We start from the raw sequence: 27742 nt of genomic DNA, 5'->3' as shown, positions 1-27742 counted from the left end.
ATTGGGAGTTAGGGTTAAGGTTAGGGTTAGCATAACATATAACCTACAATGGCGATCATCTTTTTATTTTTTTCACCAATGTTTGCTCTCTCTCTTTTATTTTACATATAAATACTCAAAATGAAGCTATATTAAACATCCACTTCCCTATGGCTTTATGTATTGTCAACAGCACACACAGCTGCTCATCACTGTACCAGTCTTTGCTGCTCCAGGAGGTTGTTTGTTTCCTCTCTTTCTTTACGATACTGGTCCTCCAGCTCCTGCAGCCTGAACACACAAACATCAGAGAACAAAACAGGTTTGAAAAAGTAATGCACCACTTTGGATTTCACACCACTGCTGGTAAGTATCTGGATTTCATTTGGTGTGCACTGTACTGAAGGCTTCTTTCATTTGGCATGTATCAACGTTTGAACTACCAGTAATATTCCTCCATGTCTTTCCTTCTTATCAGTTCCTGTCTACAATATGGTGGTGAGGAACTTTTATGCCACGCCCAATGCCTCTCTTAAAAAATTCCAATTAAATATCTCAGTATTTCTCCCAAAGTACCTCTGTTCCATTTCCTGTTTCATGTCGATGCCCTGTTTGTCCAGCAGCTCCCTCTGAGCGAAGGCCCAGTCCACCGGCTCAGCGGGGGTCTCTGCACACGGAGTCTTCTCCCTCTCAGCCCTGGCCTGCTCAGGGTGGTTGAACCGGAACACATGGCTCTTCCCCAGGATGATGCGATTTCCTTTTGGGAAATAAATAATGCAAAAAAGTACATATACTGTAGAATATACCCCATACATATTTCTACTAGTTACCATGCGGAAACAAGCAAGATAAAAATATTCTCTCCTGTTTTGTTTTGAACCTGTGAAACAGATTACAGTTTAGTCCTATTTAGAACATGGGGTAGTGGTGCTCTTATGCCTCTTGGGACCAAAATGAGTATTACAAACACTTCTAAAATTCACCCTATCAAAGAAATTCCACCTACCAAATTATTTTTTTACCAGAGTATTGTTAGTCCACAATCACAAAGGAGATAATTCTCATCTTCTCTAAGGACTTCCGTAGCATCATGTGTAAGGAAAGATGTCATTCACAGAGGGCTTACTGACCTGATTTAAGGACAGTGGGCTCTGCCACTCTCTTTCCGTTGACATAAGTCTCAGCTCCTTCACAGGGCTCCAGGACAACCGCTGTTAGGAACAGAGGGCAATATGAGGCTTCACTTCCTTTCTGTCAAAATGAAACTCTGCTGTACACAGGCCGTGAAGGTAATATAAAATGGCTCACTCTCTCCCATTGGACCAGTAGAACTGGTGAAGGTGCAGTGCTCATCCTTGATGAAATGTCCGCTGAGGACTATATCCTGACGACTGTTGGCGTCTACACGACCTACCCTAAAACAAAAAGGGAGACATGATGTCAGAGAAAACAATAAGGTACTGAACATGCATTAAAAGGTCAATTGGACCATACTTGTTTTGTGTCGGACAACAATATGGTAAGGAGAGTACAACCTCATCAACGTGGTTGAATCAGCTGAATATTTAGCTCTGATTTAAAAAATATTTTAGTGAAAACTCAGCTACGCTTTCTTTACTCTAACATAACAAACTCTTCCAGGCACATCTCTCTCCATCTGTCCATCAAGTTTCCACTGTTAACCTAACACCTGGCAAGACGAAATGAAAAACAGAACAGATTTGCAAAAGGTAGAATTCACTGTACAATCTGGGCCTGTCAGTGACCAAACTAGCACTTCAAGGGGACGTTCATTGACGGGGCAGAATACCCGATAGGACTACAAAGCAGCTCGTTTCACAGCTGACAGCTATACCAAAAAGAGTCCAGGTTGAAGAATGCAAAACCAGTCTTCTTTCAGCACTTCATCTGGACCTAAGCAAAGGAGGAACATCCGTCCATCAGTAACCAACCTGGTGATCCCGTCTTTAATGTAGTACAGCAGGCACTCAGACATCAGGGGATCCTCGTTTAGATTCACCAGATGAGGCGTCTGTTGAGGAATAAAGGATAATTAACTCATATCATTTACATAGATCATTCATTACCCATATGTTATGTACAATATAACATGTGCATCAAATCAGAGCACATCAGAGAGCTGAAAGGCAATGTTTCCCAGTAACAAACATCAAACAATCAGAGCTAGTTAAAGCATGCACAGCTCCACAGCAGGAGTGTTTCAGTCTGCTGCTGTGGGGCTGCAGGCAAACAGCCATAAATCACTGAAATGGGGACACTAGCATTATCTTGTCCCTGTGTTTACACCCATTGCTGTCTTGAGCGCAGTGAGGGAGTGTTTGCAGTAAGTAATGAAGAAGATTTCAGATAAACCTTAATGAAAAAGAGAAACCCTCGACTGATCTGCATGGGAGATGCTTCTGTTGAAGTGAGAGAGCACTCAGAGAAGGAGGCAGCTTTAAACACTTCACAGCTACAAACCTCGTTGGGGGAAAACAGCCCGACTGTGTCGATAAACACAGGCTGGGGCCTATTAGGGTTATCCGATGGCTTTGGGGTAAATAAACAAGCATTTCAGTCAATCGTTTCAATGGTAATCACAGAGGGCTTTACAGAGGTCTCATATCTGTTTACCTTCTTAGGAGAAAACACACCCACTGTCCCGCCGTCTTCTCGCATTGCTACACCCATTTCTGCCAGCAAGGCCTCTCTGTGGATGAACATCAGACTCGTTATACAAAGAGGTCAAGATACCTCATTTATCAACATACAGTATGCTACAGTATATTGTTAAATACTTCATAAGTAGCTAAAACCTGAGGCCAAGGAGTTAAAAAAAAAGGCAATGTTATGTTGTTTATCTCACCTTTCCATTCTGATGGCCTCCGTTCGGCGAAGTTTCTCCTCCCAAGTCTCATTGAGTTCAGCAATGATTTTCTCTGTTTCCTGACATTTTAAAACACAGTGGTAATTAAAGCAAGTCTTTTCAATAACAGCTCTAGTGTTCTATTTGTCTCTTTTTGACAACAAATCCCATGAAATCATGAAATGCTTTGAAGCTCCATTGTTTGTCGATAAACTTTAAAGATCATTAATGAGCCAGGGTCAGGATAGATGTGGGCACCGTAGTTTATTATTAGGCCATCCCACATTCAGTGCAGGGCCCTGCTAGAACTAATACTCATCTTAAAATAGCCCTTAATACAATTTATTTCATGTTTGAGTAGTGTTTCATACAAATGACAGTGAGCCACTGTGAGAATACTTCTCCCTCACCTCTACTATCAATTCACTACAGGTATAAAAGTCCCCCAAAAATATTGGAGTGGCATTCACAAATCATCAAGCACAATATTCGAGTCTCAAATCTCCCTGACCTTGGAAACTTTGAATCTGTGCATCAATGTGTAAAAATCCAGTAAAACCTACGCTGAAAGTGTGAGTTACGGCCCAAACAAACTGTATTTCTTAATATGTCCTTCTGGGCATATGCAAATATACATATATAATAAAATAAACTAGAAACGTTTTTTAAATATGGAAAAGCTTTCTCAACAATATTGCCTTTTTCAAATAAAACATTTATATTTTAAAAAAGCTTCTCAAAATACTCTTGACTTGAAATGTATCTTGATATGATCTGACCATATGTGGCTGCTACCTGCAGTACAGTCACACTGTGTAAACGCAGAGTTAATAAACAGCAGAATGCGCGCTCACCTTCAGCCTCTCGATGGCCTCCTCGCTGCCCGGGCTGAACATGATGCGGTCGTGCAGACTGGCGATGGATCCGGCCCGGCTGGACAGGACTGAGAGAGACGGAGAGGGACTCATCCCCGTCATGGCATTGGTCACTGTGGAGAAATCATCCCTTTGATTCACAGCTTGGCCATTATAGTTATTGTTCTTGTGATCGGATAGGTCTGGCGGGGTGTGTACAGGAAGTGGGGTTGGGGTAATCGCTAGTATTGGAGTAAAGTAATAGAGAAATGCAAACATAAAAGGAAGAGAAGAGAAGGAGAGATAGGAAAGAAAAAGAAAGAAGATATGTGGCTTGAAACAAGTCTAACCCACAGAGAGAACATTAAATTGCTAGTGTGCAAGCGAGGGCAGCAGCAGCAGAAAGCCACGCGCAGGGGGGGCGATAAGAGATGCAACAAGGAGACCGTCCAGCCAAGACCAAAGAAAAAGCAGCTATTACATAAAACCATCCAGCAGGAAATATTTAAATGAAAAAAATGCTATTACCTGAATAAACATTGCTTATTTGCTCTTCGAAAAAAATAGCATCTTCTTTTAAGGAATTAAATTGCTCCAACCCAATCAAGCAAAATAAAATGAGTCGTGGAATATAAAATATATTAGCTAGGCAGCCCTTTGTTCACAGACAGAATGACTCATTTGTTATAGGGTCTCTGTCACGATTTTAGTTTTGTCTGTTTAGTCATGGTTTTATTTTGAATTTCTGTTCTCCCTGTGTCTCGTCTTCCTTCCTGTGTTTGCCCTCCTATGTCTGATTGTCTGATTGTGTTCACCTGTTGCCCTTGTGTTTCTGCCTCCCCTGCCCAGCTGTATCTTGTCCTGTGATTACCCTTCTGTGTATTTAGTCTTGTCTTCCCCTGTGCTCCATGTCGGTTCGTTGTCTTTTCTCACTCTCCATGTTTGTCACTTACCTCATGCTACCTGTTTATGATTCATGGTTTTTGTCTTTGTTTTTTCATGCCAACAGCTTTTATTAAATAAAGCTCGCTTTTGTTTTGAAACCCGCTTCCCTTTTTAAACTGCATTTGAGTCCTAATATTCCCGGATCCTGACAGTCTCATTTCCTGCAGAGAACATTGGGAAGCCAGAAGTCTAAATGAAGATAAATATCTAAAAGAAGCAAGATGCATGTCATGCTGAGTGTGCCTCACAAATTATAAAATGTCAAACCAATGACTGAAAGCAGAAATCCATTTCTCTGGCAGAGGTTCAGACATGATGGTAAGCTTATTTTGATCGCAGTGAAACTTCAGTCTTCAGTGGACATTTATGTTTAATTTATATTTAATCAAGATAGTCTACCAACACAGCTCACTTTGCATCATGTTTCCTGTTTTCTGTTCAGTGTTTTATTGTTGTGGCACCTTGAAGGCATATGACAGATACAACAAAAAAAATCAACCCTGCAGCTGCTGCTATGGCAACACAGAGCAATACATTGGAAAACTGTATCACAGCCATCCATCTGGACCGGCTGCTGCTTGCCAAGATGGATCACATAATATCGCCTTTGCAGTGCAGTTAATAAAGTTGTGTATCATAGGAAGACAGTAAAAATGTACGGCAGCAAATTAGATGATGACCTCGCGAGATAAGTGATTATAATCTGTGTGATTGATGCTGCAGCAGCATCTATAAATGCCAACAGGAGGCGATAGTCAGGGAGATTTCTACATCAGGGAAATCAAAGATAGAGATTAAACATTTCTCATTGTCCATAATCTTGCATATACTGTAGTTGCTCTGCGATGTTACTTCATGAACAATTAAGATATGTCCCACCAATGCCACTACCAATGCCACTGCAACGAAGCAATACAGAGATGTATACTGCCCCATGACATGGCATATTCAAGGTAAGAACCAAAAAAGAAATATGCTTGAATCCCCCTCACACCGGGACTGTGCTGTGTATATGACATTAGTATTCCCGTGCGACTCGCCTAGGAACATTGTGACTGATTCTTTATGTCGTGCTGCTGCAGATCACACAGAAACTCTAATGTTTGCGGTCACGTTAAGCGCTGGTGATGCTGAGCTGCCAGAAGAGCAAAAGCAATAGCCAGAAAACCAAAGCAGGAAACGCACATTTCAAACCCTCAATGTCAGCACCAGACGCTCGGTACGCTGGGAGAAGAGAAGAGGAAGAGAAAAACAGACAGCGTGACACCTTAAAGAATATTCATGGATTCTGATATTCTCTTTAAGTTGCTGGGGAACATAAACACCGTTTTGACTAGATGTGTTCGAATGTAACATATCTCTTTCATTTACAGGTAGACCAGAATTCACACCTCTGTCATTCAATGAAGAAGAAGACAAAGTGAATATACTTTTTGTGCTGTTTGAATAAAATAGATACATTTACCCTAATGCACCTGAAGAGCATCTTTCCATTAGACCCTCCATGTTATTGCCCACAATTTCAAACTCCTCACCTCCAAAAGACCTTCTTACACATTCTAACGCTAGCTAGCCTGAGGTACAAGCTCCAGAAAATCACCCTTGTAACGAGGTCACCCCTATTCTCCCAGGGTCCTATGTTCCCCCCCGCTCTATAAAAAACACAATGGGAAACCTGAAAGATGTTCCCCAGCTCTGTATTCACTTAATATGACATGGAATATAGTGGGAACTCATTACAGAGGTTTTCTGTTCTCCTTGTGGCCTTTCATTTAGTATTCCAACAATTTGGCTTAATGCTACCTCAGCTGAAACCAGACTAGCACACTCACACTTCACCTCTGTCTTCTAACTGATATAAAAACATGACATCATGTTATAAATTAATATATAACATAACATTGTTTCAAAAACTGATAACGTAATTTATATGAACAGAACATTGAACTGGGGAACATAGACCCCTGGGAGCAAAGATCAGCCTGTAACCCTGTCCATACTATTTCCTGTCCTGCCTGTTTTTGCCACAACATGGGCGTTAACTGCATTTTGCCCATTCTGGTCTCAATGCAGTCTATAGAGCATCAGCATGTGTCCATCTCCATTCATGTCTTTACAGTGTTTGTTCTGCACTGGCTCTTCATTTGCTTGGTGATAAGAATCACAGAGTATCATTGAAAATAGTTTGCATCTTAACAAAAGGATTTAAAAGGTAAATCTAGAGATAGCACTAATGATCATATCAACTAATAAATGATGTCTCTTACAGTCGATGATGTCCCCCAGGCCCTGGGAGCAGAGGAGGTCTTTCAGACGGGACACCTCCTCCTTCAGCTCGCGCACCAGCCGGTTGTTGGGGTCCTCGTTGATCACAGCGTTGCAGCGAATCTGTTTTGCTCGGTCTGCATACCTGCGGAAATAAGGGAGGGGCCATTGAGCATGTGACACAGGTGATGGACAAAACGTAAGTAACACAAACACACACACACACACCAGAGGCCTGTACGACGAAGCCGGTTCAACATAACCTGGATATGTTTGAGTTAGCCGGTTGGCCTAATGCAAAACATACGCGCTCTCGCTAAACGGTCCTACGACGCTGGTTATCAAATGGATCGCTCAAGCCAGCCGTGTCCTATCTAGTTAGGTGCGCGTTCACATGAAAGGGGTGGTATTTGGAGCATTCGACCAATCACAAACATGGACAAGCGTACTGACAGCGCAGCGTCATACTTCCTGAATGAAAAGTCAACTATAATATTAGACAAATATGAAGAAGTTAAACTTTAAACATCCATGACTTAAAGACTTTATCCAGGATAAAAGCCACATAGCTGCACCTGCAAGGTGAATACAGCTGGTAAAAGAAAAAGTGTTTGAATGCGTACATTAACAGGTTTATGATATCACTGCCCCGTCTAAGACACGATCTGACTTTAATTACATTTGACTCGAGTGTTTTGTCAACTTAATGTGTTGCTTAAAATAATACTTCTGCATACAGTATGTGACACTGTGAGTGTTGCACGGCCAGATACGGCTCAAGAAGCTGACTCAGATAAGGAAATATATGATACAGTATGATGTGATATGATATGAATGATAATGGGACACATCGCCGTCTGCACTCACAGTGCCGCGGACTGTACGTAATGTTACTCTGATCCGGTTACTTATGTCGTGGCAGATATTTAAGTAAGCTTTCTTAACGCTAATGTTATAATAGTCAGATTGCTCTGAAGATGGGAGGTGATATTCTATTAATGTTCACGTTCACACAGTCAGTTGATTTTTGCCGGCCGTCTTTCCTGCAACGGCAGTTTTTCTGTATTTCCTTTCTCCTGTAATATGAATTGATCGCTTTAAACTCCGCACACTGAGCTCTGATTGGTCAGCAGGCAGTGCTTTCACTGACTTGATCTCTTAGCCTGCAACCTAACCGCTCAGCATAAGTTACCATGGAGATCTAGCCCGCTAAAAAGAGAACCAGCGTCGTAGGACCAGAAGCCCCGAGTTTTCCCTGAAGTTAGCCCGCTAAGAGAAAATCCGGCTTCGTCGTACAGGCCTCTGAGCTATTATCGTCAACTGAAACAAAAGCTAAAAAAGAAACTAAAATATTAAAACTAAACCTAAACATTTAAAACTAAACTAAAACAGTAATGCCTGGTTCGTTTTTTAGCTATAATAAAATAACACGACCGAAAAAAGTAGACAGAGTGAAATTCCGTCAACTCAAGTGGCGTCAAACCACAGCAATTAAAGCGACCTGACATTCCAGGAGATGGCGCTATGCTGCGATTCCCTCACAATTATTCTCTATTATTTTACACGTCTTGTAGAATTATATACCAGACAATCATTTACATCATTTTGTAGAACAAATACCATTTAACCGAGAGATTCAGCTCAGGTCTAATGTTCATTTGAGTGTGTCGGTGAAAAAGGACTCAAGTTGATTCCGAAATATTTGAAAATCATGCCTTCACTGTTCTTTATGTATTGTATATTGCTTTGGTATATGTAGCCACATAGTTCTGACTAAAGTATGATGGATGAAAATGAAACCAATAGCAAAAACAATAAACTAACATTTAACTGAAAAGTCAAAACTAAAACAAAACTAAAAATAGATGTACTCTTATTAGACGTATATTATAATATTATACCCTATAACAAATTCAAATCCATACTATATCACACATCCACAGGTCCTGCAGCTCCTACCCATGAAGGGTGTTTGATGTGAGAAACTGATGCATGGGAACGTGTTACGCAACACTTTGTCTCACTGGCATCAGTGTCCTTTAGAGCCACATTCAGCCGCTGTGTGGAAGGGAGACAGACGCAGACAAATGTTCTCTACCTGAGTGTGCTGAGGGTCTCGTCATAATTGATGTCAGCCGGACTCAGGGCAGCAACCATGGCAGTACGAGAATTCCCCCCTGACACGGTGAAGATTCACACTTTAGTCTCAGTTTAGAAATAATATCATTAAGAGCAAATAAATAATGTGTTCATACCCAAATTTTCTCTCAGTAGCCAGGTCAAAACTGAATCTCTGTAGGGGATGTGGTGTTCCACTTTCTTCTTCTTTTTGTTCTGTTATTCAATTAAAACGCAAAGTAAAAATCAATATATATATTGGTATTTATATCAAAGCCCTGAGAGGCAAGAGAGGAACATATAGAGATCTATTTAAGTCTGAGCTGAAAATGTTCTCCTGTGTGTTTATAACTTGAGAACAGGTGAAACTAATATTTTCCAGGATACTCTTTTGTGTTTGTTGTTGTAATACTTATATTTGCCACAAGAGCTTGAAATCGCCCCACTAAATAAGACTAAAACATTTAAAAACCTTATTCTCACTTTTTCCTAAGTCCTAAACACAAAATAATTTTTTTTTATTAGACCTATACATTTAATCACTGGATATATTTTTCTTACATTCCTCTCAGGGCTTCATTTTTGGTTAAGAAAAACAATAAATTCAATACTATTACTAAATACTTTAAGTAGAAAAATAGAATAACTTACTTTGTTTGACCCAGAGTCCTAAAGGAAGCAGACAGTACAATGAAATCATGTATCAAAAAACTGCTTTATCTTATATTATAAACAATGCTCAGATATAATACATACCACTTCTGCCAAAGCAGAGATGACTTTCCCCAGTGTAGTGAGAGATTTATTGATATTTGCTCCTTCCTGTGATAAAGCAAGAAGCAGAGTATAGTATTTTCTTCTAAATATACTGATAAACTGCTTTAATATGGATGTACTGTAGTCATAGTGATCTGTTTCCCATAGGCAACGAAATGTAGTAATGTGTGTTTCTGTATTTATACATCCAAAATGCATTTCATTCAAACATCTCACCTTAAGCCTGGTCCCTTTGGCTCCAGTAGAGTCTGCCCTCTCACTGCCAGCCAAATCCACCAGACTGATTTTGCTGACCTGCAACAGAGCATGCGATAAAAAGACTCTAATAAATAAACTCCAACACATTAGCTGACAACAAAAAAGCTACAGCTATTCATCTTTATCCAGAGACGGCTCTCATTAAAAAAACATCTGTTACCTTATCGTCTACAGTATGACCTTCATGCGATTATTGATTTCCAATTTACGACAAGATTTAAATCAGAGTCATCAATCAGCTCATAGATAAGCAGAGGCAGCAGCTGAATGTTAAATACATCCTGTGAGGGTGTGATAAAGGTGTACCTTCTCAGTGGTGTTATCAGTCTCAGCATCGAGGCGTTTCTGAGTGAATATGATGTTAAAGACGGCATGAGAGCGGCTGCTTGTCTCATTCATGTTGGTGGCAGCCACAGTCCTGCACACACAGAGAAGACATTTCATCAGTGTGTGCAGCAAGCATTTGTTCACTCCACATTTGTGCAGAAAGAGAATGTGACTCTTACAATGACAGAGCAAATTACAAGTCCTGCTGCTTATTAGCTATTGTACGTCTGATAAACCTATCAAAGACACAACATTGAAAGGACAGATATGTAGAATAATCAGCTCAAACATTGCATACATTATAAACAGATTTATATTTCCTCTCCTCTATCTCAGCCAAAATGTCTTTGTTATTTGTGATGTTGGATGTAGGACTTAAAAAAGGAACAGATACATATTTTTCATCTGACCTGTACTGCTAGTCATCAAGTGGGTTGAGATATTCTCTGTCTAAAAAACCTTTTTTCGAAAAACTCAACAGCAACGTTTCTATCCAGAAATCACGAGTGTCATCTGGTTCCATTATATTGGAGAGAAGGCAAAACTATCTCCAACACTCAGCAAATCACAGCCAAACATCAAGAATAATAAATAGCACTACAGGTAGGAGGAAACACAGCGAGTGAAGGGACTGAATGAAAACACAGCTGGGTCACCTGGCCTTGTTGCCAGAGTCCATGAGGTCCTGGATGTCGTTGTAGGAGGTGACAGCCAGCTTGGACAGATCCTCCACATAGGGCCCCATCAGAGGATGTTCTCGCACTCGCAGGTTTCCTTTGTTCTTGGGGTTCAGTAAGTCCCGCACACGTTCACAGTAGATTTCCATGTAGCTTACCTGTTCAGATTCATAATATTTGATTAAACATGTGTTACAGCACAGACAGTATACCTGTATCTGCTTTAGTGTATTAGCATTAGTCACACACTTACCTCCACAGAATATGACTTGCTATTGTCTCCATTGTCATTGAACTTAGTGAAAAGATCTTCACACAGCTGGAAGAAGAAGACAAGACATTACCACAATGCTGAGACATTTCAAATCAGGACGTCTAAAGTAATCCCAGGGAGTGTGTACCAGGGGAATGATTCCTTGTTGGTCCTTGACGTCCTGCTTCCCCATCATGGTGTAGGACTTGCCAGAGCCTGTCTGCCCGTAAGCAAAGATGCAGACGTTGTATCCCTCGAACGCGTGCAGCAACATTTCCTCTCCGATGTCTTTGTACACTTGCACCTGGGAGGCATAATTGATGTCCTCTGGCTGTGGAGAGGGATCAATATTCAGCCACATCTTTAACTTTCTCATAAACCTGACAGACCTGACATATGGTGATTCATTGAGATGCAAATGTGTCTTTGTCAGAGTGTCTGTGCGCAGTGGGGGTGCAGGAAAAGTTACCGAGGTATGGGACCAGTAGGAGTAATCAAAGTTGAAGCTCTTGTTGTCTTTGGCCTGCTTGGGGTTGACGATGGCTGAAAGACAGGACAAGGAACACGAGTTACATGTGAAACTGAATCTGTTGTGCTAGCAGAACGGGAAAAGCCCTCGGCGCCTCCTCTTTCTGAACCAACAGTCACTTACTGTTTGGGCTCACACTGCAGTTTTGGGACTAGAAACTGAGAAACACATTGTCCCCCACTGTAGGTGCTAGCAGGGACTGAAATAGATCCTGGTATATCAGCATGAGCTCATGATTGCATATTTTTGCAAACAAAATACCATCAATTCTCAATTTGTATCAAAAAAATATGTTAATATTACAGTTAATACAATACATATTTAATACATCAATATCAAATAGAATCTACAAAATATTTGTATGTGAGCATTTGATCCAAAATGCTGTAATACTCATTTCAAACCAAAACATGAACGGCTATCCTTTCTTCCTTCTTTAACATGTTAAAGTAGGCCTGATGGCGGTGCTGGATTAGGGGCCATGCTGCTGCCAGGTTCCCTCTCTACCTGGGGCCATTTCAGGCCCGCTCAGACTCAGCGTGTCAGGCTCAGTTCGTCTTTCAACAGTTTCAGTGAGAAACCATCCTCCGCTCTGAGCTGCAGTTCATCAGACACAGCGTTCCTCTGTGAGCCTCCAGAAGTGTTCGACTTCAGTGAATCATATTAAATCCATTGAGGATAGACTGTCAGAGAGGTGCTGGTATAATAAGTCTATGTAAGGCACAGGTGTCTGATCATCACCAATCCAAATGAGACGAATCAGCCATTAGACCCTCAATGTTACACTCAAACAGAAACAAATATATAATATATTATTCACTTTAAATCACCATAATTATTATGGGTATTTTTATTATTGATAAATGATGGTGAGTCCTTTTTTTTCTTTTATCAGAGAATCTGATGCTCTTATATTATTTTTCTGGTATATTTACATCCCCTATACGCCTAGACAATGATCACTGTGATCAAATCTCTATATTAGATATGTCTGCTCTGTAATCTGCTCATTCACTTTAAGTTTCACTCACTTGCCCAGGTTTAAATTCTGGAATAATAGGTTTGTTCTGACAACTTGGCAAATTCAAAAAAAGCTTTACATGAATTCACTACAGATTTTGATCAGTTTTCTTACGACACATTGTTCTGGTGTAGTGTGAAAGGACTACAACTAGAGTTGATTGTGCAATCCTGTGTCGCAGAATGACAATAAATGATAATTGAATTATATTCATAGAGACAATCTGCAAAAACAATGACGGTTCAGTAGAAAAATGCTTTTAAAAACAAATACAGCCTGTGTAATGAGCCCACTGTGTATTCACTCTAATCATTTAAAGACAATTGTAGTTTACTATATTTACTTAAAGGCAAAATACGTGATCAAAAATAGGTTGTTATTTCTAAAGGTAACTATCATACTCAAGTAATGAAATCAAGTTCTTTATATGAATATTGCAGCAGATGGTATTGTGCCCACACAGGAAGAATATATCTGCTGTGGTCTGGTGATGCCAGCTCTCAGATGCTCCTCCTGCTCCCAGAGCTCCAGACACCATTTTCTCTGCTAATGCACAGGCGGTCAATAATAGAGGGAAAGGCCCAGGGCTCTCAAGTACTCTCCCATGTTACTGTACACACTGTTATTTCCTTTCTACACATCCACTGTGTTTGCAACTATGAAATATAGGCCAGTGAGACCGACCCAGGTTTCCGGTTTCAGGCCTATGACAGAAAGATGAGGCCTCATTTACCGACATGATGTGAGCAGGTAGCCTGGCACACGGCCAAATGTGAACACAGACGTACTACAGCTTACACACCATTACCTCTTCCATAATTATCTAAATTCCACACTTATAATTGTTATTAAATACATGACGTGTGATGCTAACCACAGCCACCGAATCAATTAGCTACAAATGTTTTCCATTCTGCTCATTTCCCCTACTGTGCACTGTCTCCTGCCGCAAATGGTCTTTTACAGTAATGCAGTGTTTCCCCTGCCATTGTCTTGGCGGGGCGCTGCGCCTGAAATTCAAGGTGTTTGTTTTTTTGTTTGTTTTTTTTTAATTAAAAAAAAATATATATATATATATATAGCACCAAATTGCAACTTAAGTAATCTATCTACGGTCACTTTTCACATTGAACATGTGCTCTTTTATTAAATAAACTAAACGCCTATGTTATTTATCCAATGTATGTGCATGTTTCAGTGTCCACTGCTTTGCGTATTCACATTCTCCCTCCGCTGTTTCTGAAGGGCGGGGCTCCGCCCCCCCCACACACACGAATGCACACACTCACAATCAGAGACAAGAGCGGAGGAAAGGAGGAGAACAACAAAGTGTAAAAAAGTCAAACAAATCTGCATTATTGCCCCGAGCTCTGCTGTCTGCCCGTTTGTGTCCCCCCCCCCCAGTTTCAAATTCGTTTATTATTATTTTTTAACCTCAAGCCGTTATCGTCACGGAGGAGAAGGACACACACAGCCTGCCCAGGTGGACCGTTCTTATTATAGAGTGGCGAAGTCACGCCCATCTACTTCCGCCCCATGGGACCTTATTTCGGAAAAATAATGTATTGAAGTCAATGGAGAGAGAAAACTTATCTTTCGATCCCGTTTGAATTGTGCCATGAATTACACATATGATGTTTGTCAATCTTAAAAAATCATTTCCATGTCAAAAAAGTCACAGTTTGTCGTAAAACTGTTGAAATATAAGACTATGAAAAATACGCAACTAGAAAGACTACAAATCCCAGAGTCGCGTAAGTGATGTCACAATTGTTTTCCTCCACTAAGAGATAGCTAAGAGATAGCTAAGATAAGATAACTTTAACAAGATGCCTGTGTGCTTAGTACCAGGTTGTTCATACCAGCAATGGGTCTTGCTCGTTCTTTCGCTTCCCGTCTGATGAAAGGACTAGGAGTGTCTGGATCAAGCTAGCTAGTAGCTAGCACGTTAGTTAGCATTACAGCCTTGTCATTTGTATTAGCCTTAACATGAAGTAACATTAAGTAACCCAAAATGTTAAACAGTAAGAGTAGTAGTCATATTTCGTGAACCCTTTGAAGAGTACTGTCACACCGGTGTGATCATTCTATAACACACAATTTAAGCCCGGGGGAGAAATGCTAACGCTAACGCTAGCGATCTTCTCTACTTCATGCTATCTGCACAAATGGTTGACATTAAACATTAAAAAGACCAGGCAGTTCAGAGAGAATCAAAGGAAGGCAGGCAGGCAGCTTTGTATGACTTTCTTCAGGACGTGTTTCATTGTGGTGATAGTGAGGGTAGTCAATCGTTTTGTTGACAAGACAGTAGTGACGGCCATCTTGGTGACGTGAGTTGTTCTGTGAGACCAGAGATGTAGTTCATTGAGCGTTTCACACAAACAAATGTGTTACTTCACAGTTTTACGACACTTTTTTTTTTTTGACTTGCAAAATTATCTTTTAAATTGACAAACATCATATGTGTAATTCGTGGCACAATTCAAACGGGATCGAAAGATAATCTTTCTCTCTCCATTGACTTCAATACATAATTTTTCCGAAATAAGGTCCCATGGAGGTCCACCGGAAGGGGAGGGACATCGCCACTCTATTCATCCATGAGGTGGACGCGCGCGAACGCGACAACGAACGTGTGCGCATTCTAAAAATAGCTCACAGATGGTGAGCAGGTACCGCGGTTTTGAACTACAGTATTGAATTTGACAGAGAAAACAACAATGAAACGCCAGCAGAAGAATAGTCTAATGAGTTGGGTGAAAAAAAAGACAGGAGATGTGAGTTGGTTTATTCAGTAAATTAGCTCAGGATAATTGGATGTTCTGCACCTGTTGATGTGAGGCTAATGCAGGATTTGCTAGCTTGATGCTACCGGCATTTAGCGGCAGTGACTCAACAAATTGCCTCTTAAAATGTATCGTCAGCAATGTATGACAAGCAGACTGCTTGTTTAATGTTAGACTCACACCAATAGCTCAATATGATCATAACACGATTGCTTTCATATCAGAGATCAGATGAGGTGGAGCTGCCTCCAGCAATAGAGGATGAGGCAGAGAGAAGCAGCACAGGGTTGCAGCAGGTATGTTATATGCTGTAGTCAGGTGATTTAAATGTATCAATGAAAGGAAGAAGTGTAGGCTACATGATAAGAAGGGAATACAGTTTGAATAAAAGCAATACAGTGTAACACTGTACTTTATTACTTTTGAATGTACAAGTACTTTGTTACTGTACGATAACAATAACAATAATCCACAGCTCCTCTCTGCTCCAGAGGATTAAAAAAAAAAGAAAATCAAAAAAAAGATTCGGGGCACCCGCCCGTTGGGGGGGTACCCGAGCAACACCCTGCCAAGGCAGTAAACCTAGGGGAAACACTGGTAATGTGTTGTGACATCAGACATCACTACAAAATCCAGTTAGACCTTAATAATGTCTTAGAATTGACAGAACAGCGAACATTTAACAAGCAATGGTTATTAATCCCTCCGTGTTGATGTTCCCCCTTGTTACCTGTTCCAATTACAAAGCCAGACCACTCACAATCGATTACTTTTGTTTTAATACTACCTTTCTGATATGCAGATTAACACACAACAACCCTTCCATTATTGATGAAAACCTGGTGTTTAAAGACCCACTGTAAAAGGCCTCTATAGGTGTGCATACTGTATAAACTGGATTTATCTAACACAGCTGAATGAATGAAGGTCCTTCAAGGTCTCAAGCTGCCACGTGGTGAAGACAGAAAATAAATTGATTGGGTTTCTTGGTGAATAACGCTGACCTCGTTCTATTGAATCTGGCTTCTATAAGAGAATAAAGATGTCAAATAAACCCAATTGAAAAAAGGAAAATGGACAGATTACCTAACCAAACCTCTAAAAAAAATCAAGATCTGACTCTTACCCAGATGCAGTAAGACATCCCTTCCTTGCTTACTCATCTCTGATTGCGGTATGATTCATACAACACGAGCCCCCTCCCATACCTCCAGCACCGGAAAGCGAAGCGCCTCGCTCTCAGAGAAGGTAATGACTTTAGAATGGCAGATCTGGGCAGAATGTATGAGTGTTACGGTGAGACGTGGGAAAGAGCTTCCTTTTATAATTGCACTGAGCGGCCTTGCTGACGTTCTAAGCGGTCACAGCCTGCGTGTCACAGTAATCCCCACCTGAGGCCACTTTGAGCACACAGCACCAGAGTTCCCGTTAGAATATTTTTTTGCCGGTCAACATGTCCGTTAAAGTTGAAATCTTCCGGACAAAATTAGATAAGTGCCGGTTAAAGGTCTTCTTTGTTATTTATTGAGCTTTAAAACAAATTGATATGATTCGACATTAAACAAACTAATTATAGTAGATTAACTACATTATTCAAAAGTGTACAGTAATTTACAAAAACGCGGGAATAATAAACGGAGCGCTCTCTCCTTCTCCTGACAGCCCGTCAGTATCATGCAGCTCGCGGATCCAGTAATGAGTGACCCGACAGTAAAACTAAACATATCTATAACTAGTTTAGGTAGTTTGAGAGGTAATTAAAATAGCTACGTGTGATTTTCTAACCTGAAGTGTGTTTTGCTCTGCTCGCCGCTGCAGGGGATCATGCAGAGCTGCGTGTCGACTCGTCAGCAGCAGCCGATCTCTCTCTCCTGTCAGATTAGACTTTACTCGCATTTATGTCCATATCGATCAGATCTAGCTAGTTCTAGCTAATGATATGACTACCTGCTTGTTAAAAGACACCTAAACAATAAGCGTCGCTATGCAACCGGATGAGGCCACAAAGTATAGCGCAGCATTATGCATTTGTTTACATGCCCACCGGAACCCCGAGGCATTACCAACAGATCAACGCACAATCAACCCATACAGGACATCTCTTTCTCCACATTAAGTGTTAGACATTAGAATTGACAATTTTTGTCTGTCACATACTCTTTTGTCTGTCACATACTATTCTTGTCTGTCACATAAGTGGCGCAACTGATGCGGTATTGCGCTAAGGGAAAATTATTTTGACCGGACATTTTGACCGGAGAGATTTAGATTTGCCGGACTTCAGCATATTTTACCGGTCATTGTCCGGTAATTACCGGCTAACGGGAACTCTGCACAGCACGTCTCCCATCTTCATCACACTCCTTTTACTACCTGTCTTCTCTTTTTAAACAATGGAAATGTTGACTTTATAGATAACGCCAGGTCTAGAAGTCATGTAATTAGACGGGATTCAAAATCAACCCTTCCAAAGGTGTGCTCACAACACAGGAATCTAATATGTCATGTAAAGCAGACCACTGATCTTCATCTTCAGAGTTAGGGTTATAGTCTTTACAGCACAAATCACCACTTCTCATAAGGGAAACAATGAGTCAAAAAAATGTTATGCACATTTTTCAGATTTTATGAGCCTGCTACCCAAAATGTGATATTAATACCCAAAATTCAATCCATCCAAAAAAGAATAGACAAATAGACTATGTAGAATAAATGGAAACATGCTTTAACCTTGTTAAGTGAACTATGTGGAATGGCAGAATGCTTCAGCCACTTAGCATGAATTAATGACTGAAAACAGACACCACAGACTTGACACTGGTGCTCTAACATAGTATCATGCAGTCTGTAGTTTTGCTTATAATCCTTGCCAGCCGATAGTTGGATGTTAGTGGGGCTCCCATTAACTGTTATTTTCTTTCTCAAATAATATGCCAACTATTTATTGGAATGTTTGAACATTAACTATCTGAAAGACAGAAAATCTGAATGTTTGAAATTCCTTGTTGACATGGTAATATTTCTTGATTTGTCCAACAAGTAGTGCAAAAACACTTGAATTATTAATTGTAAACATATACAAGAAAACAATAACATGAGCACATATTAAGATTTTTAAATCTGGTACCTGATATTTGCCTAAAAAATAGCTTCTAATTATTTGAGGATCGCAAGTGTTTTCCATATGTTAATACAACATTAGTGCATTCTTTTTCTTTTGTATGGGAATTTGAAAAAATAAATATACTGTATATATTTGAATGTACTGCAAAGTACTGTAAACTAAAGTAAACTAAAGTAAACTAAAGTATACTAAAGTACTGTATTGCAAAGTGTCTGCCTTCTATTTTCAGCAGGTGCGATATACTGCTATGAACACACTCGATTCACTTCAGGTTCTTTAATGTCATGTGCACAATAATTACGAAGAAGCAGTCACTGGCAATCCAAATCTGAGACCCCAAAAAATTCAATAAAACAAGTTTAGTAGTATTTGACTAAACCACACTTATGCTTGTCTCTATAACAGTCAGTGATGACCAACTCCTTGTTCCTATTAAATTGGTGATTATCTGCTCCAGTTTCATTTGAGCTGTTATACATCATATTTTCAGCATCCTGGAATGGCATGTTGTCTTCATGAGTGTGAGTGTGATGCTGCTCAGACTCTCACGGCTGACCTGCCCCGGTCAATAGGAGGAAATGTGGCTGTGTCAGCAGGTCTGGCAGAGGGGATGTGAACCCACTGACAGAGGCTGGAGCAGAGCCACGGAGAGGCTATATTCAGCAGCACTGGCTGTGTGTGCTCTGCTGATTCATGCTGGTCTTTTATCCAGGTTTATAAAGCCAAAGTCTTTAAGACGACATGTCTATGTCTATGCCAAAATTATCATTATGGAGTAGTATACAATATGCTAATTTGCATAGAAGTTCAAAGAAAAAGTATGAATCTACTCAATTTTCCTAAAATACATTAGATGTTTATGAAGAGAAAGATAGTCAGGCCATGAATAATATTTCATACAAGTTGTTTTTCCTGATATAAATCTAAATCTATTCACGGAGTATACTGTATGCAATCAAAAGCCCTTTGAAGAGAGGCCTCCTTTTCTGCAGGTCTGTCCCTGCATCTTAATTAAGCCAGCGTGGGAGGGGAGATCTCTCACACAACCAGATTACTGCCATTCTCTGCTTTGTGGGAACCGGGGTATTGACCCACTCTTAAGTGACAGAGAGCACAAAGCAGAGAGTGAGACGCCCACAGAAAAAAAAACACTCCTTCTTCTTCTATGTTTCCTCGGCACAGAGTACCAAAAGACAAGGAGGCATTTATACCCTGCCTCTGTACCCCCTCCAGACACTGCAACCAATGGGCTCTTTCACAACATCAGTCTGTTCACAGCCTCCAGCCTCCAGCCCACATCCAGAGCCTTTGACTCAGTTTGGAAGAGAATCTGCTGAAAGACCTGCAGCTCACTGAGAGCAGCTTTGTGCTCCTTGTGGGTCGGACCAACAAGTTCTCTGGTACTGTTCACATATTAGTAAACCCATTTTTTGATTTTAAGGGAGACTATTTAAACAGAAGTGTGGCCTGGCCTAATAACATCTGTTCATACCAACCTAATTTTGTCTATAAAGGGATCTATTTGGGGGTTTCTCTTCAAAATATGTCATGTTCATTTACCCTGAAACTCACTGCAATGTATCAATGTACCATCTTGTAGAAGTGTTTTATAATGTGGGGAATAGTCAACAAGCTCCAGGAGGGACTTGGGTGCAGTCCTGAGAAGAGGTTTACACATGTTTGTGTTACTTATATATGTTATTCTAACCATTTGACTGTAATTAGATCAGAAAAACCTACTTTTCTAAAAAGTGCCAGAAGCAGCCAAGTACCAAGTATTTTCTTTGCAGTCAACTTTGAATTGTTGCCAAAATGTTTTACATTTCCTGCTGTGCTTTGACGACCTGACTGACTGTGTATACAGTAGAATAAGCATCAGTACACAGTACAGCATTGTGTTGGGTCCAGGGGTTCTCCTAACAAACACTATTTAAGAATAGGATAGTGAATTTTGCAAATAATGAAAAAAACTCAAACAAACACCAAACATCATGCTAGCATGACAGTGGCAATACCTGAAGTTCAAGCCTTTTTTAAGTTGCATGTACTTCAATTACTTGCTTAATTGAAAACAACAAACCAACTTTGTGTGATAACAGAAATTCTAATTGCAGAAAGAATCTAACGGGACATCTCCAAGGACATTTCTTTGGTATCCTCACTGTAAATACAGTCGCTCTGGATTACAGTGATCTCAATTCACACAGCTGAAGGAAACAAGCTGGCAGCAAAATACTCATCTGATTTCCACTGAAATCCTGGAGGGACTGTGTATGAATCGGATCCATTAATTGGAGATTGAAAGTATTCAGTCTAAAAGGGAGCTACATCACAAAAAGCAATAAATCATCAATAAAATAGTCTGCCCAAAAAAGCTCCCCAGCTGGATGTCTAGTCACCCATGACATAAAGAAGGAGGGGGGAGACGGCTAAATTAGGCCAAACGGTAAATATTTCAGGAAGCCTCATCCATTATTGACAAACGGCTTTACCTTCCTAAGCAGACTCCATATCGAGTATCCTTCCAGTCTCCTCTCAACCAGAGTCCTCCTCACTCTGCACTGAATAACCCAAGGAGTGTGGGCTGCTCTCAACTTTACTTAAAAACATACAACATATGACCACAAAAACAAATGGAGGCTGCAGGAGAGTATACTGTAGCTATGCAAGTACACAAGTGATTATATGGGTTATTTATTTTATTTTATTATCTGCTAACTGAATATCTCCATTAACTTCTAAAAGAAGGAAAGATGTTGAAAGTGTTGAATAAGGAGCTTTTTTTATCTTGCTTAATCTGGCCACAAATAACAGACCTTGCCCTAAATAAATATCAGGTCAGCTATGCACGGGATTATGTCACCTACAGCATGACGTTCAAGAGATTTACTGTGAAAGGGATTTCATTTTGATAACTGCGAGTAATTACAAAGTTGTCTTGCATAAAATCTCAACAGGATGACATTTCTCAATAGATAGATTCAAATTAAGACTGCAACAAACATCGGCCAAATATTTACTGAATTAATGGTTTGGTATATACAATGTCAGAAATGTTATTTTGTCCAAAACTGAAATGTGTGTATGATATCAAACAGAGAAAAGCATACATTTCCAAAAGCAAGCATTTCATGCACATTTGCTATAACGAAGTAGTTTAAAAATTAATCAATTATTAAAAAATGCCAATTACTTTTTCTGTCCATAGAATAATCGATTAATCATATAGTTGTTGCATCCAGACTGTCTGTCGTCTTTTTAAGAAATTTCATTTCAAACCTTTATTTAACCAGATTGGTCCCATTGAGATCATAGATCTCTTTTTCAAGGGAGACCTGCAATGAAAGCTGGAGACCTGAAATGAAAGCTTATTCTTAATATATTTCCTGCTCATATAGATATATAGTCTTGGAATAGGTATTGCTTGTTCACAATGCATGTTGTTAATGACTCAATTAAAAAAATAATTTATCTTTTCCGTAATCCTCTTGTACTGGGGGGTCAGAGGTCAAGGTCAGCAGTAGGTCAGAAAGGGCCTTCTGTTGGAGAAGGTTACAGCTTGGTGCCGTCTGCAAACCACTTCCCTTCGGATGCAGTGAGAAGCAACTGTTCTTACAATCTATGTTTAACCCTAAATGAAAGACATTACACAAATGAAACGGGCACATATAACAGAAATACTTACTGGTGGTGTTTCCAGTCATCTGAATGATGCATTTGCTATCTTTTCCGATCTCTCTTGAATTGAAGGGGCGGACACGCACCGCCACCTTCACAGAGGCCCCTGCCATGCTGCTTTCTGTCTAGCACCTTAAGGTGCCTTCTCTAGTGCCCAGGTGTCAGGCCTGCAGGTCTGTAAAAAAAGCAGATAGTAAAAATTAAAATATACAATTACTCGTTTTATCTGTGTGTATCATATGCAAATGTAGGAAGAGGATTGGGGCAAGACATAAGAGAAATAAAAAAATTAAAATGGTACTATTGATTTACTGTCACCAGTTTGATTATTATATTAGAAGTATAATTAATAAAAATACATAATTTTATGCATGACACTTATTCATAAACAACAGAAACATTTCCCATGGGTTATAACTTTGTGCCTTTTTCTCAGTATGCGAAGATTTAAGAAATTACAAAAATATTCCTCCTCTCATTGTTTCCCCTTATTTCTGGCCCTTATCCCGTGTATACATGACATGCTGCAACAGTCTTATGCCACCAAGACATGTGTTGTATTTTGTTACGTAAAAAACCGAGGACTTTTTTTACATTAGTGTTAAAGTTTTAAGAGTAGAACATTACACCTTATGGTTGACGTGAGGAGCACAAAAGAGAGGGCAGGGCTGTGTGGCTGTAACATGAAAAGACCATGCATGGTCAGCTACAGCCGAGGGAGATGGCTAATAAAGCTTGCAGTAACAAAAGAAGTGCAGCAGCAGCTAAATGTCAGGCTACTTCTCTGGATGACAATGGCACTGAAACCAGCCACAAATCCAGGCTCTTTGCAGCAGTTACGTTTCATTAACAACCCGTAATACTGTCTCCTAAAGACTAAATATGAACATTAAATCACTGTGTGATTTCAGAGGGTGGTGTCACATCAGTCTATTGAGGCTGAGCATGACTCATCATCTGTAGCAATGAGATTACAATCGTTTAATGTTTTCATCAATAAGATGTAAGAAGGAGCAATATGATACAATTAGCTTTCACTGCATGACTCAGGTGCAAATGGTTAAAATGTAACATAACCTATAGCACATCAATAAGACAAAATGTATTTCTTTCACTTAAATATGCCCAAGATTTAGGATATTGATAGTTGTTGCACAAATATTCAAAGTCTGTTCGTACCTGGTTAGTACATGCTTTGTGACTCATGTGTCCGTCATCATAATTGTAAATCTGCTGTGTCACCCTGCTTCCTGTTACACCCTTTTCTCCTGGCCCCAAACTGTTTAATTTGGGAGATGTACGCAGATTGTAACAATGGGAAAAACAGTATCTGACGCTATTTCTTTCTGAGGTCAAATTAAGATTAATAATCCAAATAGACAGATAGAATATAAAAGATCTGTCATATAATTCAGAAAACTTTTTATATATGAAATGAGAGAATGAAGATAAAACGTAGATGGTTAATTTGTACATGTGCTCAACCACTGCAACATAATATATTTGATAAAAAACACAATAATGCAAATTCATAACATTATAATCTGTTAGCTCCATCAACCTCCATGTTCATCATAATCTCACAGTGGTGCTCAGACCATCAGCTGATGATGCAGCTCAGCTGGGCGGACACCATCTTCCCGGCGACAAAGGCTAATGTAATATATCTAATGTTTCATGCCACATTGGTTTGTGTTCAAACATAACGACAAAACAATTTGACCTTGTCACCCCAAGAAAAATAAAGATTTATCTGGTAGCTTTTTGGCATGACAGCAGGTTAACGCTAGTTTAGGGCCCATAGGCTTTTAGGTTGGGCTCAAACTGACACTTCACTGCTGTCATGACTTTTCCTAAAAAATATATATTGCGTCACCTTCAGAGTTTATGATATAGTCTAGCATCTTCTCAATAATAGCTGGAGGAACAACACGTCTTTACCTTTCGCCCAATGACAGAGCATATTTTCCAGTTATCCTGCTCACATAAATAATATATATTTTACCAAACAGTACACTATAAAATAATATAATGTTCTGTGTGACAGTCCTCCTCCTGTCTTATCTTCTCCGACACTGACAGCCTCCTCAATGGCCGCACCCTATGCTCATCTCTTCCCAGGAGATTTAACACCAAGTAGTAAATAGAGACTGTCTCGTTAAAATTGCATTACCGGCGGGACAATGGAAAAATGCAAAAAAGGTAACCTACCTACGCAGTGCCAGAAACGTGTGTCTCCCGTGTAGAGACTGTTTATCAGGGGTCGTTTGTCTTGTTTAGCTCCGAGGCTACTTCCACCTCCGCCGGTGTCCTCCAGCTCTGCCTCCCGCTAGCAGCCTCTCCTCCCCATGAACACCGAGGCGCTGAGGTTACGACTGACGGTGTCTTGTACCGGCGGGACCCAGAAAGGTACGGTGACCGGTCGGTTGATTGGATGTTCGGCCGCTTCTTCACACTCCAAAACGGTCAAAATGACCCTATTGTCTGGCTGCCTGTGTAAGGATGCTGGAGCTCCACTGAGCCGGTGACATCACCACGAAGGGAGGTAACAGCATCAATGCAGCAGCGGGGAGGGAGAGGTGGGAGGAGAGAAGGGGAGGGGAGGGGGATGCTGGGAGCAAGATAAGTCCTGCTAAAACACTACCAGGGCCCAGGGGTGTAATGTAAATGTAACTAAGTTCATTTACTCGAGTACTGTACTTGAGTTTTATTGAGGTACTTGTAATTTGCTTGAGTATTAAAGGTCCCCCATTATACTATTTTTCCACAATATATTATAGGTCTCAGATCAGGGGCGTCGCCTGGACCTGGAAACACTCGGGGCTTAGCCACGAGCCTCATCTCAATACCCCTCCTCGACTCCTCCTTTCCCTTACTCGCGTCCCTTCCTTGCGTCTTAGCTCCGCCTCCGTAAGATGCGAGCGAGAGACACGAGGAGGAGACGCGAGGACAGAGGAGTCCTCAGGTATTAATTGGGATGTCCTCGTTCACTCAAACGTCACTTTTAAACGACGTCTGTTAATGATGACATGTGCACAGCTGTATCCCCTCTCATCGGGCTTAACTGAATAACCCCTTAGAACCGACTCTGAAAATGTGTGTCCTGTAGATCCCCACATTCACCACAAACCCACATTCAGGACTGTGAATTTTAAATAATTTAACTCCTGAATATCTTAAAGGGCCCATGTCATGGCCATTTCCACTGATCATAATTACATTGTTGAGGTATACTAAAATAGATTTATACTGTGCAATTTTCCAAACTCACATTGGTTTCGCATACAGCATCTCTGTCAAGCATGTGTATTCAGCAGTATTCACTCTCTCCACTAAACGACTCGTTGGAGCTCTTGCCCCCCCCCTCCCTGTGAGCCTAGTGTGCTCCGATTGGTCAGCTCGGCCACTCTGTTCTGATTAGTCAACCACCAGAGAGGCTGCGCCCATGTCTAAACGGCTGCTCTCAGCCGAACATCAGTCTTATCATGGCGTCGGTACAGCCGTATATTTTATACGCCAACTAACCGAACTGTAGCTACAACTGTTGTTATAGAAGAGTGTGACGGCCCCAGGGCCTTTGTCTTACGATGGGGTGGAGCTGAAGAGGCTAATCAGCGCGATCACGGACACCTGGCCGGAGCCGAGGTGCTAGCCAGCTGCCCGGAGTCAAACGGCAGCCCCTCTCTCCCTCCAAGCAGCTCAGCAATCCTCTCCCCTGACCACCTATCTCTGCATTTACCACAATAAATGTGCCGTGGTTTTGTAAACTCGTGTATGTCTCCTTGTCTTTCCGATGTGGCCTACGAGCCGGTCATAACAAAGAGTAAGTTATTTTTACCCGTTATAAACTACTACTGTTTGATGAGAAATCAAATCATGGTTTGCTATATATGAATGATATGTTATAGGAGCAAATAATTCAGGGAAGAAAGGATAGGCCTACTAAGTATTTCCATTAAACTTTATTTTTAGAAATGTACAAAATGAACGTAAATATACATATATACACGGTATATCGTCAATTACTCCCCGTTGTCGGCATCTTGCTTATAGCAGCCGGGGCTTTTTGAGACGATGCCTCAGTGTGGTCGCCCAGTCATGTATTGTCCGGCAGGATCTGGCTGGACGAAATAAAATGCAAATCACAAAATATTAGAGAAACTTAGTTGTTTTAGATTCGTTAGTAGTAGTTGTGGTAGGAGTGTGGATCTAGCTAATGAACAGCTTGCCTGCTAATATGCTAACCTAGCTTTGTTTACCTTGGTAGCTAACACGATATGAACGTTAGCTTGGAGGAACGGCAACTATAATGGAGTGTAATAAAACTACTATGAACAAAAGTTAGTGGTTCATATTAGGATAGCAATAACGTGTTTATAATTGCATTATTCTACGGGTAGTCTGCTACGTTCGGTCATACAATGTTTCCCGCTAGCATGTATAGCTAGCCTCGTAAGCTATACATGCTATCAGCGTCGGAGGAAAGCCAACTGTAATGTACCGTCCTTTGGGGGTCTGTGAGCGGGCAAAGAGAGGGGATTTCCCCGTTGTCTCTGCTGGAAGTGTGAAATAAACAGAGTCCCCATTTCAGGGACACCTCTTGGAGGTCTCTAGGCCGTCCGTTGGGGGTCTGTGAGCGGGCAAAGAGAGCTAACCTAGCTTTGTTTACCTTGGTAGGTAACACGATATGAACGTTAGCTTGGAGGAACGGCAACTATAATGGAGTGTAATAAAACTACTATGAACAAAAGCTAGTGGTTCATATTAGGCTAGCAATAACGTGTTTATAATTGCAATCTTATACGGGTATTCTGCTACGTTCGGTCATACATTGTAACTTGCATGAATACATTGTTTTGCGCTAGCATACAGCTAGCCTCGTTAGCTATACATGCAGTATGTACATGTACTGTCACAATGTACGGTAAATCACCCGGAGTATACTGTATGAGTATTCCGTGTGTGTGACTGCAGACATTCTCCTGCCATGACAAACATGTAAGGCCATCTGCTGACATTGTAGTTGATATATTTAAACGCTAGCAACGTAGCATAACAAAAATGTTTTTCCGACCAAACTAAGGTCTAGCTCCGTCGGTTAGATCGGTAGCATACACGCTACGCCAGCTATAATGTAATTACGTTTCGCGACTGACCGAACGGTAAATCACCAGGAGTATACGGTCTATGACTATGTTGTGTGTGAATGCAGACGTTATCCAGCTATGAGGAACATGTATGTAAGGCGATCTGCTAATATTGGAGTTGATATATGGAAACGC

At 40.6% G+C, this 27742-nt stretch overlaps 1 protein-coding gene across 4 annotated transcripts in view; it reads right to left on the bottom strand.

Annotated features, from left to right (window-relative positions):
- The window catches only part of kif1aa (kinesin family member 1Aa), a 51142-nt gene extending 26206 nt beyond the window's left edge, over positions 1–24936 (bottom strand). For 3 of the 4 annotated variants that reach the window (XM_034140920.1, XM_034140922.1, XM_034140921.1), the window contains exons 1-21: positions 24672–24936; positions 22468–22635; positions 11789–11862; positions 11468–11650; positions 11320–11385; positions 11046–11224; positions 10369–10480; positions 10021–10098; positions 9784–9849; positions 9679–9696; positions 9165–9243; positions 9008–9086; positions 6912–7054; positions 3700–3833; positions 2846–2925; positions 2614–2689; positions 1932–2011; positions 1288–1394; positions 1110–1190; positions 556–736; positions 198–270 (exon numbers count right to left, since the gene is read on the bottom strand). In XM_034140920.1, coding sequence (XP_033996811.1) covers positions 198–270; positions 556–736; positions 1110–1190; positions 1288–1394; positions 1932–2011; positions 2614–2689; positions 2846–2925; positions 3700–3833; positions 6912–7054; positions 9008–9086; positions 9165–9243; positions 9679–9696; positions 9784–9849; positions 10021–10098; positions 10369–10480; positions 11046–11224; positions 11320–11385; positions 11468–11650; positions 11789–11862; positions 22468–22573 — 1995 coding nt within the window. In that variant the 5' untranslated portion in view covers positions 22574–22635; positions 24672–24936. Of the gene's footprint in view, positions 1–197; positions 271–555; positions 737–1109; positions 1191–1287; positions 1395–1931; positions 2012–2613; positions 2690–2845; positions 2926–3699; positions 3834–5829; positions 5869–6911; positions 7055–9007; positions 9087–9164; positions 9244–9678; positions 9697–9783; positions 9850–10020; positions 10099–10368; positions 10481–11045; positions 11225–11319; positions 11386–11467; positions 11651–11788; positions 11863–22467; positions 22636–24671 lie in introns of all 4 variants that reach the window. The other variant, XM_034140919.1, reaches the window with a different exon arrangement.
- Between the last annotated feature and the right edge of the window lie 2806 nt (positions 24937–27742).

Source organism: Trematomus bernacchii, unplaced genomic scaffold (genome assembly GCF_902827165.1).
Source record: "Trematomus bernacchii unplaced genomic scaffold, fTreBer1.1, whole genome shotgun sequence".
NCBI lineage: Eukaryota > Metazoa > Chordata > Actinopteri > Perciformes > Nototheniidae > Trematomus > Trematomus bernacchii.
This window is presented reverse-complemented; position numbering and strand designations above follow the sequence as displayed.